The sequence below is a fragment of the Cyprinodon tularosa genome, unplaced genomic scaffold, assembly GCF_016077235.1.
Source record: "Cyprinodon tularosa strain WSP-4 unplaced genomic scaffold, ASM1607723v1 ctg1047, whole genome shotgun sequence".
NCBI classification, from domain to species: domain Eukaryota; kingdom Metazoa; phylum Chordata; class Actinopteri; order Cyprinodontiformes; family Cyprinodontidae; genus Cyprinodon; species Cyprinodon tularosa.
In genome coordinates, this window is record NW_024037835.1 from 279,991 (window position 1) to 293,431 (window position 13,441).

At 38.0% G+C, this 13,441-nt stretch overlaps 1 protein-coding gene across 7 annotated transcripts in view; it reads left to right on the forward strand.

The window, feature by feature from the left end:
* Positions 1 to 13,441, forward strand: part of LOC119782649 (type-2 ice-structuring protein-like) — a 42,120-nt gene that overhangs the window by 7,502 nt on the left and 21,177 nt on the right. For 4 of the 7 annotated variants that reach the window (XM_038283719.1, XM_038283708.1, XM_038283692.1 and 1 more), the window contains exons 2-8: positions 3,514 to 3,627; positions 3,740 to 3,818; positions 5,980 to 6,033; positions 7,924 to 7,953; positions 9,648 to 9,701; positions 11,688 to 11,717; positions 12,233 to 12,336. In XM_038283719.1, coding sequence (XP_038139647.1) covers positions 3,764 to 3,818; positions 5,980 to 6,033; positions 7,924 to 7,953; positions 9,648 to 9,701; positions 11,688 to 11,717; positions 12,233 to 12,336 — 327 coding nt within the window. In that variant the 5' untranslated portion in view covers positions 3,514 to 3,627; positions 3,740 to 3,763. The remainder of the gene's footprint in view (positions 1 to 3,513; positions 3,628 to 3,739; positions 3,819 to 5,979; positions 6,034 to 7,923; positions 7,954 to 9,647; positions 9,702 to 11,687; positions 11,718 to 12,232; positions 12,337 to 13,441) is intronic. The other 3 variants (XM_038283728.1, XM_038283734.1, XM_038283751.1) reach the window with 3 other exon arrangements.

Sequence of the window (13,441 nt, forward strand, 5' to 3'; positions counted from 1 at the left end):
GCTGCAGTGACAAACCTGGTAAAACTCCAGCGATTCAGCAGCCTAACCAGACTGGTTAAGTCTATTGCACTGGTCTGGAGGGCAGCAAAGAAATTTCTCCATGACAGAGTCCGGGGAAAACCAAAGTGGGAGGCAGTCCCCTTGACTGGTACAGTCACCGTGGCCGAGAGAGAGGATGCCTTCCGAGACCTCTGCCTTGCAGCACAAGAAGGAGCTAATTTCCCCAGCACTACAACAGATCGGCTCGTCGCATACAGGGACGAGACCAGTGGGCTGTTGCTGTGTGGTGGCAGGATCCAGCACTTCAAGGGAGATGGTCGAGCCGTTCCACTGATTCCCTTCAACACCTGGCTGGGAACCCTACTGGCACGCCAAAGTCACCAGGAAGGCCATGAAGGGGTTGCTGGGACTTTACTCAGAATGCGACAGAAGGCTTGGATCGTACAAGGCAGAAGGCTGGCTCAGCAAGTTGTCAACCAGTGTATCCACTGCAGAAAGGCCAGGGCCCAAGTCTGCCAACAAGTGATGGGTGACCTGCCAATGGAAAGATCAAGACCTGCTGCACCGTTCCAGTTTATGTCCGTTGACCTGTTTGGACCATACCTGGTAAGAGATGAGGTCAAAAGAAGAGTCTCCATGAAGGTCTGGGGGGTAGTCTTCTGCTGCATGGCAAGCCGAGCCCTGCACATTGACCTTGTCAACAGCATGTCCACAGAGAGCTTCCTTATGGCCTACCAAAGGTTTACTGCCATCAGAGGTCATCCCACCAAGGTCTGGTCAGACCCAGGAACAAACTTTGTGGGTGCAAAGTCTTTGTTGGAGGACCTCTACAGCTTCCTGAGTAGCCAAGATACATCAAGCCTGGAAGAATATGCGGCAAAGAACGGGACAGGCTGGACCTGGAAAGTACTCCCTGCCGATTCTCCGCATCGGAACGGCGCTGCAGAAGCTGCTGTAAAGGTTGCCAAGAAAGCTCTTCAAAGTTTAAGTAACTCAACAAACCTCACTTTTAGCGAGTTCCTCACAGCCCTCCAGATGGCAGCCAACCTGGCCAATGAGCGGCCCATTGACGCAAGAGTGCAAAGTCGGGAGGACTGCGTTCAGTACGTAACGCCAAACTCACTCCTCCTTGGCCGAGCATCCCAGGGAGGTGATGTCAAGTCCTTTGACTTCGAGAACTACCCCTACAAGCGGCTCCGGGAGATCCAAACCCAGGTCAACAAGTTCTGGAAGGCATGGTGCCAGCTCGCGGGCCCAAACCTGTTCATTAGGTCCAAGTGGCACACCACAGAGAGAAATGTATCTATCGGTGATATTGTTTGGCTCTGTGATCAAAATGCCTTGCGAGGGCAGTTTAGACTTGGCCGAGTCGTCACTGTAGCTCCTGACCCAAAGGGCATCGTCAGAGATGCTGAAGTGCTTGTCACCCCAGGCAACCATGTTTCAGTCCTACCTCTACAACCAGCGGCCCACTCCTCATCTTCTGGTGACCGGAAAGAGAGACCAAATGGTGTGATACTGCGCAGAGACGTTAGACGACTTGTAGTTCTACTCCCTGTAGAAGAGCAGTAACCCTAGCGTTTAAGCTGTTCGCCTTTATAGTTTGCAACCTTTCTGTCCAAGTACAGAAAGCTTGAGTGGGAGGTGTTGCGGCGAACGCCCCCTTTTTGTTTACATCAGCTGTTTAAGCGTGAGCGTGCAGTTTACCTGCGTGCAATCAATCAGTCAATCAAAAGGTGAGACAAACTTCCTAGTTCAAGCAGAGGATCGCAGCATGAAAATAAAAAGCCCCTGTTTACTCGGGCAGTGGAAGAAGCTGTGCAAAATTTGTATTAAGGAAGCAAAGGACTGAACAGACAGCCGGTAAGCTTGCATTTAATTCTGTTGTGAAAAGAATGTATGCGCCGCGCTGATGAGGCGTTGAGACGTGCGGGAAATGTTTGTTCGTACTGTTAAGCTTATAAATACTCACACGGTGCGTCATGAAAGTTTTGCCTTGTAAGTCTTGCTTGCTTGCTTTATTTGGCTGGAGAAATGCTGGTGTAACCTTTTTCAGTGATTTAACGTTGCGGTTGAACAATCCAAATTGTGTTTGTGAAACTGTTGCACGGGGTAATTTTTGCATATTTCTTCTGTGTGTGATTAAAATAGACTTCTAACAGTTAAAATGAAATTTCATAGTCTACGTTATACATATTTAAAACAAACTAAAAATCACTCACTGGTTATTTATTATTGCTATTTAAAAATTGATGTAATCTATGGAGTTAAATAACCTGCATAAATCACTTCCGTTAAAATGCTTGAATACGTTTTTTGATGCATTTTTTATGATAATTAAAAACTAAATGGTCTTAATTTAAAGTTAAAAACATAGTCTATTTTCATAAATATATTAAATGTTGCATTTCTCAGAACTATTACAATTTGCTAGATGGTAAATGCTTTGTCTGGTTTCATTTCTTTCAAAGGTTTTTCACCTGCTTTATTAAATGATTCTGTAAACCTGTAAAAAACACAAGAAGAAGAATAAAAAAGGAAAAAATGAAACAACAGTTTGGTCATTGAGTGGAATCCAGTTTAATGTTCAGCTTAATACAACCCTTCAAGTGTGGGAATAGCACAGCAAAAATCAAATCACTTGACAACAAGAAAATTGTATAAAATCGCAAAGTTAACTTTGGGATCTACCTCCAAAATGTACATATATAAAATGGCTTAAAGTTGTGATAACTTAAAACCCAGGCCAGATTTGAGTGAGAATTCAACCAAGGTAACATTTTAGAAAAAAAAAATCTAAATTTTTTTTTTTAAAGCAACAGCCGGACACATTAATCCATGCCTTTATTTTTTCATGGTTATATTACTGTAATCCTCTTTATCTGGACAGTCTTTACTCCTACGTCTGCAGTTTCTGCAGAATTCCACTGCTTGTCTTTTAACAGCTCCATGGAAAAGCGATTACATCACCTCGATCATGGCTTCTGGAGCCCTGCATTTTTTAAAACTAGAAAATAGCTTATTTTTACATTTAATAAAAAAATGTATATTTAGCCGACATATAATAAGTTATGAGTGTAAACTTCTACCGCCAAATTACTGTAAGCATGCTTACTTTATTTTAATTAGGATCGAATTCACATACTACATAAAGATTTTGGTATCATCTAACATTTTAGTGTTATTGGATTCACTTTGACTGACAATCATTAGGTATTACTTAAACATCCTGATTATTTTAAATGTTTTTTTGTTTTAAAACTCTTCACCAAAGATGTTTTTAGTTCTAGCTCATTTGTGATTCTATTGATAGAGTGCTGGGTAAATATATTAGAAGTATAAGCATCCAATTTAATATTTGACCAAGGTGTTGTCTTTAGTAGCATGACTGGTTTGATTCCTGGGAACTAAGCTGTGTTTCTTAAAAGGCCTTCTTATAAATATATTGCTAAGTGAATCTATTTACCTTGCTGTCATTTTTGAAACTGAATGAGGATGTCTGATCCGTTTCAGTATCCTTGAATTGAGGTATTTAACAGAGAAGAGTGTTCGTTCTCACTCACAACTCAACATCTTGCAAAGGAAGACTGAGGCTCTAGGATTTATCTCACCCCAGAGAAAGATAAGGTAATTCTTTACCACATACTTGGCAATTCTATTTAGATTTTTGTGGTTTTGTTTGCTAGTAGGGTTGCACACATCTGTCCCTGTTTAGTTCTCTTCAAATTTATCATCACAGGTTTCATCTAATCTCAACTCCACCATGAAGACTCTTTCTTGGTTGGGATTGACCCTTTTGACTTTGGCCCATGCATTCTGTGAGTATTTACAGCAACAGGGTATTCTGTAATAAGCTTTTATTTACTTATTTTTTTTTTAGATGTCTTTATAGTTTAACTCCTGGTAACATCTAAAACACAGACCACACTTTATATTAGGCATAAATCTAAAATATCTGCGACAGGCTCACTGTGACCCACTGCCACAGGAGTATAACCAGCCCTTTACGAAAGACCTTGTCAAAGTTAATGAATAAAATATAAGCCACATAGACCTTCCACAGATCACAGGTATATTAGGAGAAGTTTTTAATACACAGTGTTGCCAGTGATTTTTTATGCTGAAGAAAAGCTGGAAAATTACTTTGGACACTGGTGAGTTAATCTGTGAATCAGCGAAACAGCTGTGGAGGGGACCAAGATGAATGGTGAATAATTTACACAGGGGGAACTAAATCTGACTACAAATTGGTCTTTAAATCTTTTCATCAATGATGACTATCATTGATCGAGAAGCCAAACATAAATGCAGGGAAAACAGAATACAAGAAATAAGTAAGAAAACTAAACCTTCAAGAAATCATGATATTATACAGTTGTTCTAAAATTGTCCATTCACTTTTATTAGTTTTTAGGAGAATATAGCAATTAGTCTGAGGTTATTTGGATGATTGACTTGTGTGTGTTCATGTTCATATGGATGTAGCCTTCATTCAGTTCAGTTTATTTATATAGAGCCTTCTTTATAGGACCTTCTACAGAGATAATTCAATCAAATCAAAAAGACAAAGAAGTTCAGTTTTCTATCAATGGTAGCAGCTAGTCATGGTTTGTTCGACATTGTTTCAGGTCTTTTACACAAAAGGTACAAATTTAAACAAGGCGCAACACTTTTACAGCCTGCCCTCAGTTTAGTGGTTGTTTAGTGGATTTGCACCTTTCAATGGAATAAAGACAGGAGTGATGATAGCAAGGCAGGATAATGTGAGTTCTCTGCTGACATTAATCAAGGGGGAGGACCACATTTTCTGTGGAGAGTTCCTTCTTCTGGGCTCTTCTTCTGGTTTGAACAAGGAGCCCGGACAAAAAAACAGGCGCACTCCAGGTTCTCTGGCAAATTTGATCAGCTCAACACCAACACACACGTTATAAAAGGGAAAAAGTCAGATTTCTGGTTGATGACTCTATTAAAGAACAAACCTATATGGCAAAAGCTCTATCACAGTGGTGGAAACAGAGAAAGTATTAGAATATGACACGACTTTTTGAAACTTTAAGGAAAGAATTAGATCAGATTTTACTTCAGATTTTACTTTCAAATTTCACAACAAACTCTTTCCATATTTAACCTGTTTGCATTCTTAGTTTTCTGGTTACACCCATGGCCCACCCATAGTGGATTGTTTTTGGTTTCTGAGTAAGCCTTAGGGAACACCCTCCTCACACACAACCTTATTGCTCATAAAAATGTATTCACTCCTAGTGAGGCTTACGTTCTTAAATGTGCTACATAAAAGAAATAATTCTTCTTATATTGTTTAGACCAAGGACATAATAAATTACTTACAGTAGTGTGAGGTATTTGCACAAACCAGCCAGAAAACCACAGAAAATTTTCAAATAAGGTCTTGATTTACTTAAAAAAAAAGTGATCAAAAAATGATAAAGTGGGCCCAAAAACATAGGTCAACAAAACAGACTTCCTTTCAGGTACTACCATAGAGAACTCAAGCACAAACTGACCCATCAAACAAGACATGAGGGAAACTTAAATAGTGGCTGATGAGACCACTGTTGACACACAAGGGAAATAACTAACTGACAAACTTAATTAAACAGACACTAAGTACATTTAACAAATTAACAAAACCATCTGAAACACAGAATATCTAAACAAATGATAGACACATTTCCATTCCAATGAATCCATTGCATTTTAACCAAAATATAACAAACTGAAAAATAGGGTTAACTAAATGTCTGCACTGCACATAGCTAACTTAAAGTCAGGCTAATTCAGAGTTGAATAACCTCCAGTTACACACAAATCAACACAAATGTATTTGGAGACCACCGCTTTTTTCACTGATTGCAGTGATTGTAATATGAAATTGCATTAAAATGGATATTCGTTTAATTTAAGCTTATTTTTAATTGAAGGATGTTCTCTTAACAACTACTCTTCACCCTGTGTCTCCAGACCTTCCAGCTACTGACGACTCTCTTGTGAATACACCACCACCAACACCAGCAGGTAAATCTGTATGTAGGCCATTAACTAACGTGTTACAGTAACTACGCTACTTTTCCTGTAGCTAGCACTGTAATTAATTATTTTGTAAAATTGATTACTGTGCTTTAAAGTTGTAAAGAATTCATTTTTAAATGTCTAATCATTCTGGCTTAAACATTCATATAAATGTACTCTTCATCAGACCATATTGTCCAAAAAGTAAAAAAAAATTCTATTTAAAGAATAGAAATTCTTTCTATTTAAAAAAAATCCTTTTTTTCTTGTTATTTTATGCAGGCCAGTTAATTATATGTCAGCCCGAACACCTTAATTCGATCAACGGTCATCTGTCAATCAAAATTTTTCAGTCATAACATCTTGATTTATATGTCGCAGCTAATATATGCAACGGTTGAAATAAGAAATAAGAATCATTTCTTTTCCCATTGAGTTCTGTCCCAGTGTTCACGGGGATGGACGTCTGTGTCTTCAGCAGGCGTAGAGCTAACAGAACTGGCAGTGTTGCGAGGCAAGGGCTCAAACATGTACGGCTGTAAGCCTTCTACACCAAACCAAGCTTCTGCCGCCCTGGCGTCCTCTTCCACAACATCTTCGTCCCCGCTTTCCTCCTCTAAATAAAAAAATGTATGATGGAGGAGACTCATCCACGACCTCTGACACTAAACTCTCCTCCTCTTGCATGTTTCCGCTGTCCACAGCGTTCCTTGACAGTGTTTCTAAGTTTCTAAGTCACCAATTTAGAGCTACTTGGTCCCAATGGAATTTCCCATTGGGACCCTACTAGCACTAAGTTGCTAACTGGTAAGCAAGATGCTTCCGACAAACCGGCCACAACCAAACGTGCTTGCGAACCTTCCGCCATAACGATCCCTCGCCCTTGATAAACGACCAATCACATTCACTTTATTCACTTGTGTAAAGTCGTGCACCACTCAGGAGAATTCAGTAATGCAACGTTTGGAACAGCCACTTCCCTACGACTTTAAACAGATTTGTTATTCGCTGCTTAACATATATAAAAAAGGGACACAGTTTGCTGGTGTAAGCGCACACTCGCAATAGTGATGTACAACCTCAGCATCCCATGAGGAGAGATGATGGGGCAGAGCGACTGATTCCATGACAGCTCTTCTACAAATAAAATGCCCACTGAAGGCTACATTTTCTGCGATTTGGTCATTATGTGCAGGAATAAATACTTCATAAATGTTGGATTGAAGCTGTGATTTATACAATCTCCTCACATCATCTTAACACTGACTGACAGTTGCTGCCTTTAATTAACACGTTCTTTACTTTCACAGCACTATAATGAATTTATTTGCATGGTTTATGTTTTTTCATGCAAAAATCCTGGGAACCTAAAGTCCTGGCCTCTAGCAGAATGTCAATGTGTAAAAATATCAAGTTGTAAAACACCCTATTTTTATTTTAATATAAAAAAAGAACCATCTACATTATTATATTGCAACTCACTTGTCAAACCACACACACCATAATAGTTCAGAATAGACACTCGCCTTTGTCTTTGTTGCTTCTCTTCCTCATCTGGCGAGGCCTGTGAAAAACAAGAGTGTTCTCTTTTATCATTGAAATGTTTCTTTCAAAGCATTACTAAAACTAGAAAAAAGTGTACGTTTTAATATGATGGAAAACATTGTTTATAATTAGAGATGTTCAAAACTGATTTCGATATCAGGCATAAAACGGCCTATGCCTAAAATCTCTCGATATATAAACACAATGCTTCTGTCTAGATTTTATGTTAAATGATAATAAATTGGCCACTTGCAACTTCTCGATCTTAAATTGTGAAAAAAAATTTGTCATTACATCCCTATTTGTATTAAAAAAAAAATTCTCATCTTTTTTTGTTTTTGTTTCTTTTAGATTATGGCCTGGGCTGGCTACATGGATCTGGTCAGTAGTTTTTTTGTCATGACATCCCTATTTATATTAATTTCCGAAGGCTGCTCAGTGGAGCAGTCTGCGGCATGGAATGGTGAATAATTTACACAGGGGGAAATCATCAATGATGACTTTTATTTATCAATAAGCCAAACATAAATGCAGGGAAAACAGAATACAAGAAAAAAATAAGAAAAACTAAACCTTCAAGAAATTATGATATTATACAGTCGTTCTAAAATTTTCTATTCATGTTTAATAGTTTTTAGGAGAATATAACAATTAGTTGGAGGTTATTTGGATGATTAACAATTTAAACAAGGAGCAACACTTTCACAAACTTCCCTCAGTTGAGTGTTTGATTACTGGATTAGCACCTTTCAATGGAATAAAGACAGGAGTGATGATAGCAAGGCAGGATAATGTGAGTACTCTGCTGACATTAATCAGGGGGGGGGGACCAAATTCTCTGTGGAGAGTTCCTTCTTGTGGGCTCTTCTTCTGGTTTGAACAAGGAGCCCGGACAAAAAAACAGCCACACTCCAGGTTTTCTGGCAAATTTGATCAGCTCATCACCAACACACACGTTATAAAAGGGAAAAAATCAGATTTCTGGTTGATGACTCTATTAAAGAACAAACCTATATGGCAAAAGCTCTATCACAGTGGTGGAAACAGAGAAAGTATCTGAATATGACACGATTTTTTTAAGCTTTAAGGAAAAAAACAAGATCAGAGAAATTATGAAAACATAACTTAAATCCTAAAGAATTACAATACTGCACAACCTTCAGATTTTACTTTCCAATTTTTACAACAAACTCTTTCTCCTGCAATGTGTTTGCATTCTTAGCTTTCTGGTTACACCCATGGCACACCCATAGTGGATTGTTTTTGGTTTCTGAGTAAGCCTTAGGGAACACCGTCCTCACACACAACCTTATGGCTCATAAACATGTTTTCACTCCTAGTGATGCTTAGGTTCTTAAATGTGCTACAAAAATACACCAAATTGAACATTTTAAAGAGGTACTATTTCATACACGCTAATAATAGGAGCCCCATTACTTTGTTTAATAAACAAGACAATCATTTGTTAAAAAACAAACAAACAAAAGAATTCTTCTTATATTGTTTAGACATAATAAATTACCCAGTTGTAGTGTGAGGTTTTTGCACAAACCAGCCAGAAAACCACTGAAAATTTTCAAAAAAGGTCTTGATTTACTTCAAAAAAAGTTCAGAAAACGAGAAATTGACCCCAAAAAACAGAGTTCAACAAAACAGACTTAATTTCAGGTACTAACATAGAGAGTTCAAGCACAAACTGACCTATCAAACAAGACATGAGACCCTCTGATTAGCTTGTAATGACCAATTTAAAAGAAAGCTTGAGCTCATTGCAGCCCTCCAGCAGCAGATTCAAAGGAAACTGGCAACTCAAAGAAAAAAAATGAATCCATTGCATTTTAACCAAAATATAACAAACTGACAAATAAAGTTAACTAAATGTATGCACTGCAAATGGCTAACTTAAAGTCAGGCTAATTAAGAGTTGAATAACCTCCAGTTGCACACAAATCAATACAAATGTATTTGGAGACCGCCGCTTTTTCCCTGATTGCAAAATGGATATTAATTTAATTTAAGCTTATTTTAATTGAAGGGTCTTCTTTGAACAACTAATTTTTACCCTGTGTCTTCAGACCTTCCAGCTACTGACGACTCTCTTGTGAGTACACCACCACCAACACCAGCAGGTAAATCTGTATGTAGGCCATTAACAAACGTGTTACAGTAGCTACGCTACTTTTCCTGTAGCTAGCACTGTAATGAATTATTTTGTAAAATTGATTACTATGCTTTAAAATTTATATAAATGTACTCTTCATCAGACCATATTGTCCTAAAAGTTAGAAAATTTCTATTTAAAAAATAGAAATTCTTTCTATTTAAAAAAAAAAAAAAATCCGCCCTTTTTTTGTTGTTATCTTATGCAGGCCAGTTAATTATATGTCAGCCCGAACACCTTAATTCGATCAACGGTCATCTGTCAATCAAAATTTTTCAGTCATAACATCTTGATTTATATGTCGCAGCTAATATATGCAACGGTTGAAATAAGAAATAAGAATCATTTCTTTTCCCATTGAGTTCTGTCCCAGTGTTCACGGGGATGGACGTCTGTGTCTTCAGCAGGCGTAGAGCTAACAGAACTGGCAGCGTTGCGAGGCAAGGGCTCAAACATGTACGGCTGTAAGCCTTCTACACCAAACCAAGCTTCTGCCACCCTGGCGTCCTCTTCCACAACATCTTCATCCCCGCTTTCCTCCTCTAAATAAAAAAATGTATGATGGAGGAGACTCATCCACGACCTCCGACACTAAACTCTCCTTCTCTTGCATGTTTCCGCTGTCCATAGCGTTCCTTGACAGTGTCGTTTCTAAGTCACCAATTTAGAGCTACTTGGTCCCAATGGAATTTCCCATTGGGAACATACTAGCACTAAGTTGCTAACTGGTTAGCAAGATGCTTCCGACAAACCGGCCACAACAAAACGTGCTTGCGAACCTTCCGCCATAACGATCCATCCCCCTTGATAAACGACCAATCACATTCACTTTATTCACTCGTGTGAAGTTGTGCACCACTCAGAAGAATTCGGAACTGCAACGGTTTAAACGACCGCTTCCCTACGACTTTAAACAGATTTGTTATTCGTTACTTAACGTATGTAAAAAAGGACTAGAGTTTCCTGGTGTAAGCGCACACTCGTAACAGCGATGTACAACCTCAGCATCCCATGAGGAGAGATGATGGCGCAGAGCGACTGATTCAATGACAGCTTTCCTACAGAAAAAATGCCCACTGAAGGCTACATTTTCTGCGATTTGGTCATTATGTGGAGGAACAAAGACTTCATAAACGGGTTGAAGCTGTGATTTATACAATCTCCTCACATCATCTTAACACTGACTGACAGTTGCTGCCTTTAATTAACACGTTCTTTACTTTCACAGGGCTATAATGAATTTATTTGCATGGTTTATGTTTTTTAATGCAATAATCCTGCGAACATAAAGTCCTGGCCACTAGCAGGATGGCAATGTGTAAAAATATCAAGTTCTAAAACATCCTATTTTTCTTTTATTATAAAAAAAGAACCATCTACATTATTATATTGCAACTTACTTGTCAAACCACACACACCATAATAGTTCAGAATAGACACTCGCCTGCGTCTTTGTTGCTTCTCTTCCTCATCTGGCGAGGCCTCTGAAAAACAAGAGTATTCTCTTTTATCATTGAAAGGCTTCATTAAAAGCATTACTAAAACTAGAAAAAAGTGTACATTTTAATATGACGCAAAACATTGTTTATAATTAGAGATGTTCAAAACTGATTTCGATATCAGGCATAAATCGCCCTACGCCTAACATCTCTGGATATATAAACACAATGCTTCTGTCTAAAGTTTATGTAAATTGAAAATAAATTGGCCAGTTGTTATCATACCTTGTTTTCTTGACTTTTGTTTTCTGTTTGAATAATAACACTTGATCAAACCTTTCCTAAGTATTGTAAGTATGTATTTTTTGTGTTGCTATTTTCCTTGGCCAATGTGGATATTAGTCAGTTCTTAGAGTTGTAACTTCTCTATCTTAAATTAGGAAAAAAGATGCATCATTAAATCCCTATTTATTATTAAAATTTTTTCTCATCTTTTTTGTTGTTGCTTCTTTTAGATTATGGCCTGGACTGGCTACATGGAACTGGTCAGTAGTTTTTAGTCATGACATCCCTATTTATATTAATTTCTGAGGGCTGCTCAGTGGAGCAGTCGGTAGCACTGCTGCCTTGCAGCAAGAAGGTTCCCGGCTGCATGGTGTTTGCATGTTCTCCCTATGCATGCGTGGGTTTTCTCTGGGTACTCCGGCTTCCTCCCACAGTCCAAAAACATGACTGTTAAGATAATTGGCTTCTCTAAATCCTCCTTAGGTGTGAGTGTGTGTGTGAATGGTTGCTTGTTCTGTTTGTCTCTGTGTTGCCCTCCAGTGGACTGGTGACCTGTCCAGGGTGCAGAACGCCTCTCGCCCGTAGACAGCCGTAAACCCCACGCGACTCGCTTGGGGAAAGCATGACGGAAAATGAATGAATGGATGGATGGATTTTGTTTTCTCATCTATTTTTTTTTTGTTTGTTTTTTTTTTTTGTTATGTAATTGCCATTTCTTAAACTTATGATATAAATCAGCACTCCTAATAAAACTATCACATGTATTTATTCACAGACCACCATAATCCTTTTGGCTTCACTTGCCCTGAAGGATGGACAATGCACAGCACTCAGTGTCTCCTGTTTGTTGCCCAGAATATGACCTGGGTTGAGGCCAGGGTAAGTGGAAGTGTTCCTTCTTAAGACTAAAATAGTTTAAAAGAAAAACTTATATTAATAGTAAATTTGTTTTACACTTTGTGTGCAATGATTTCCATAAACCAATTAGTTCTTGTTGGTAAATGAATTCAATTGATGTTCATGGTTTAGCACCTAAACACTATAAACTGTATTCACAGTCCTTTTATACAATATTTCAAATTAGTTTAGTAATGCATTTAATAGGCTGGTCTTCAATGACATCCTAGGAACTGTATATTCATTTATAGTCATATTTTAGTGTTTTACCACCTGTGTATCAAAGAGGTTGGTCTTTCGCTATATATAAACCCTCAAATCTAAAAAATTAAAGACAATTGTTCTTCTAGCATCTTGATTGAAGTTTTAGATTTTAATATTTTTAGATTCAAATCTATGTGTTTCTGTTTCTTTTTAAGATTAAAATTCCCTTTTAAGTTTCAGTATTCTTTTTAAACTTTCAAATCAGTTGTTTTCATATTCAGATTTTGAGCCCCTAGCTGACGGGAGTAGGTGAGGAAACATGATTGACAGCTTCCAGCCATTGTATAAACAGCAAAACTTTCCCACGATTGCAAAGTAAACTCTTATGTCCGTTCACGGAAAGATAGCGTCTGGACCTAGTGGTTCGAGTGGCACTGCTATTCAGATAAATTTAATCTTTTTTTACACATTACATTGTCACGTTAATAAATGCAATGAAAATTAAAACCTTTAAAAGATGTTAGAAAGGGTAATACGCTCCTGGCGATGTATTATGTGGCGGAACCTTCCCTCCTCTGCCGTCCTGTTAGGATATAGCCTGCTGTGGCTAACCCATAACTTGCACCTGTTGATGAAATCGTCTACAACTACCATGTTTTCCAGGGAATTACATTAACACATTCATTTCCAATGACCAAACTCTCAACTAAGTGTGCTCTGCTTATAAATTAATGTTTATTTCCCTTTTTAACATCTTTTAAAGGTTTTAACCTTCCCTGCATTATTTAGGACTGTGACAAAGTAGTTCGTAAAAAAGATTAAACATAACTGATTAGCAATGGAAATTTTTGCGGTTTATACAATGGCTGTTTATTTTTATATA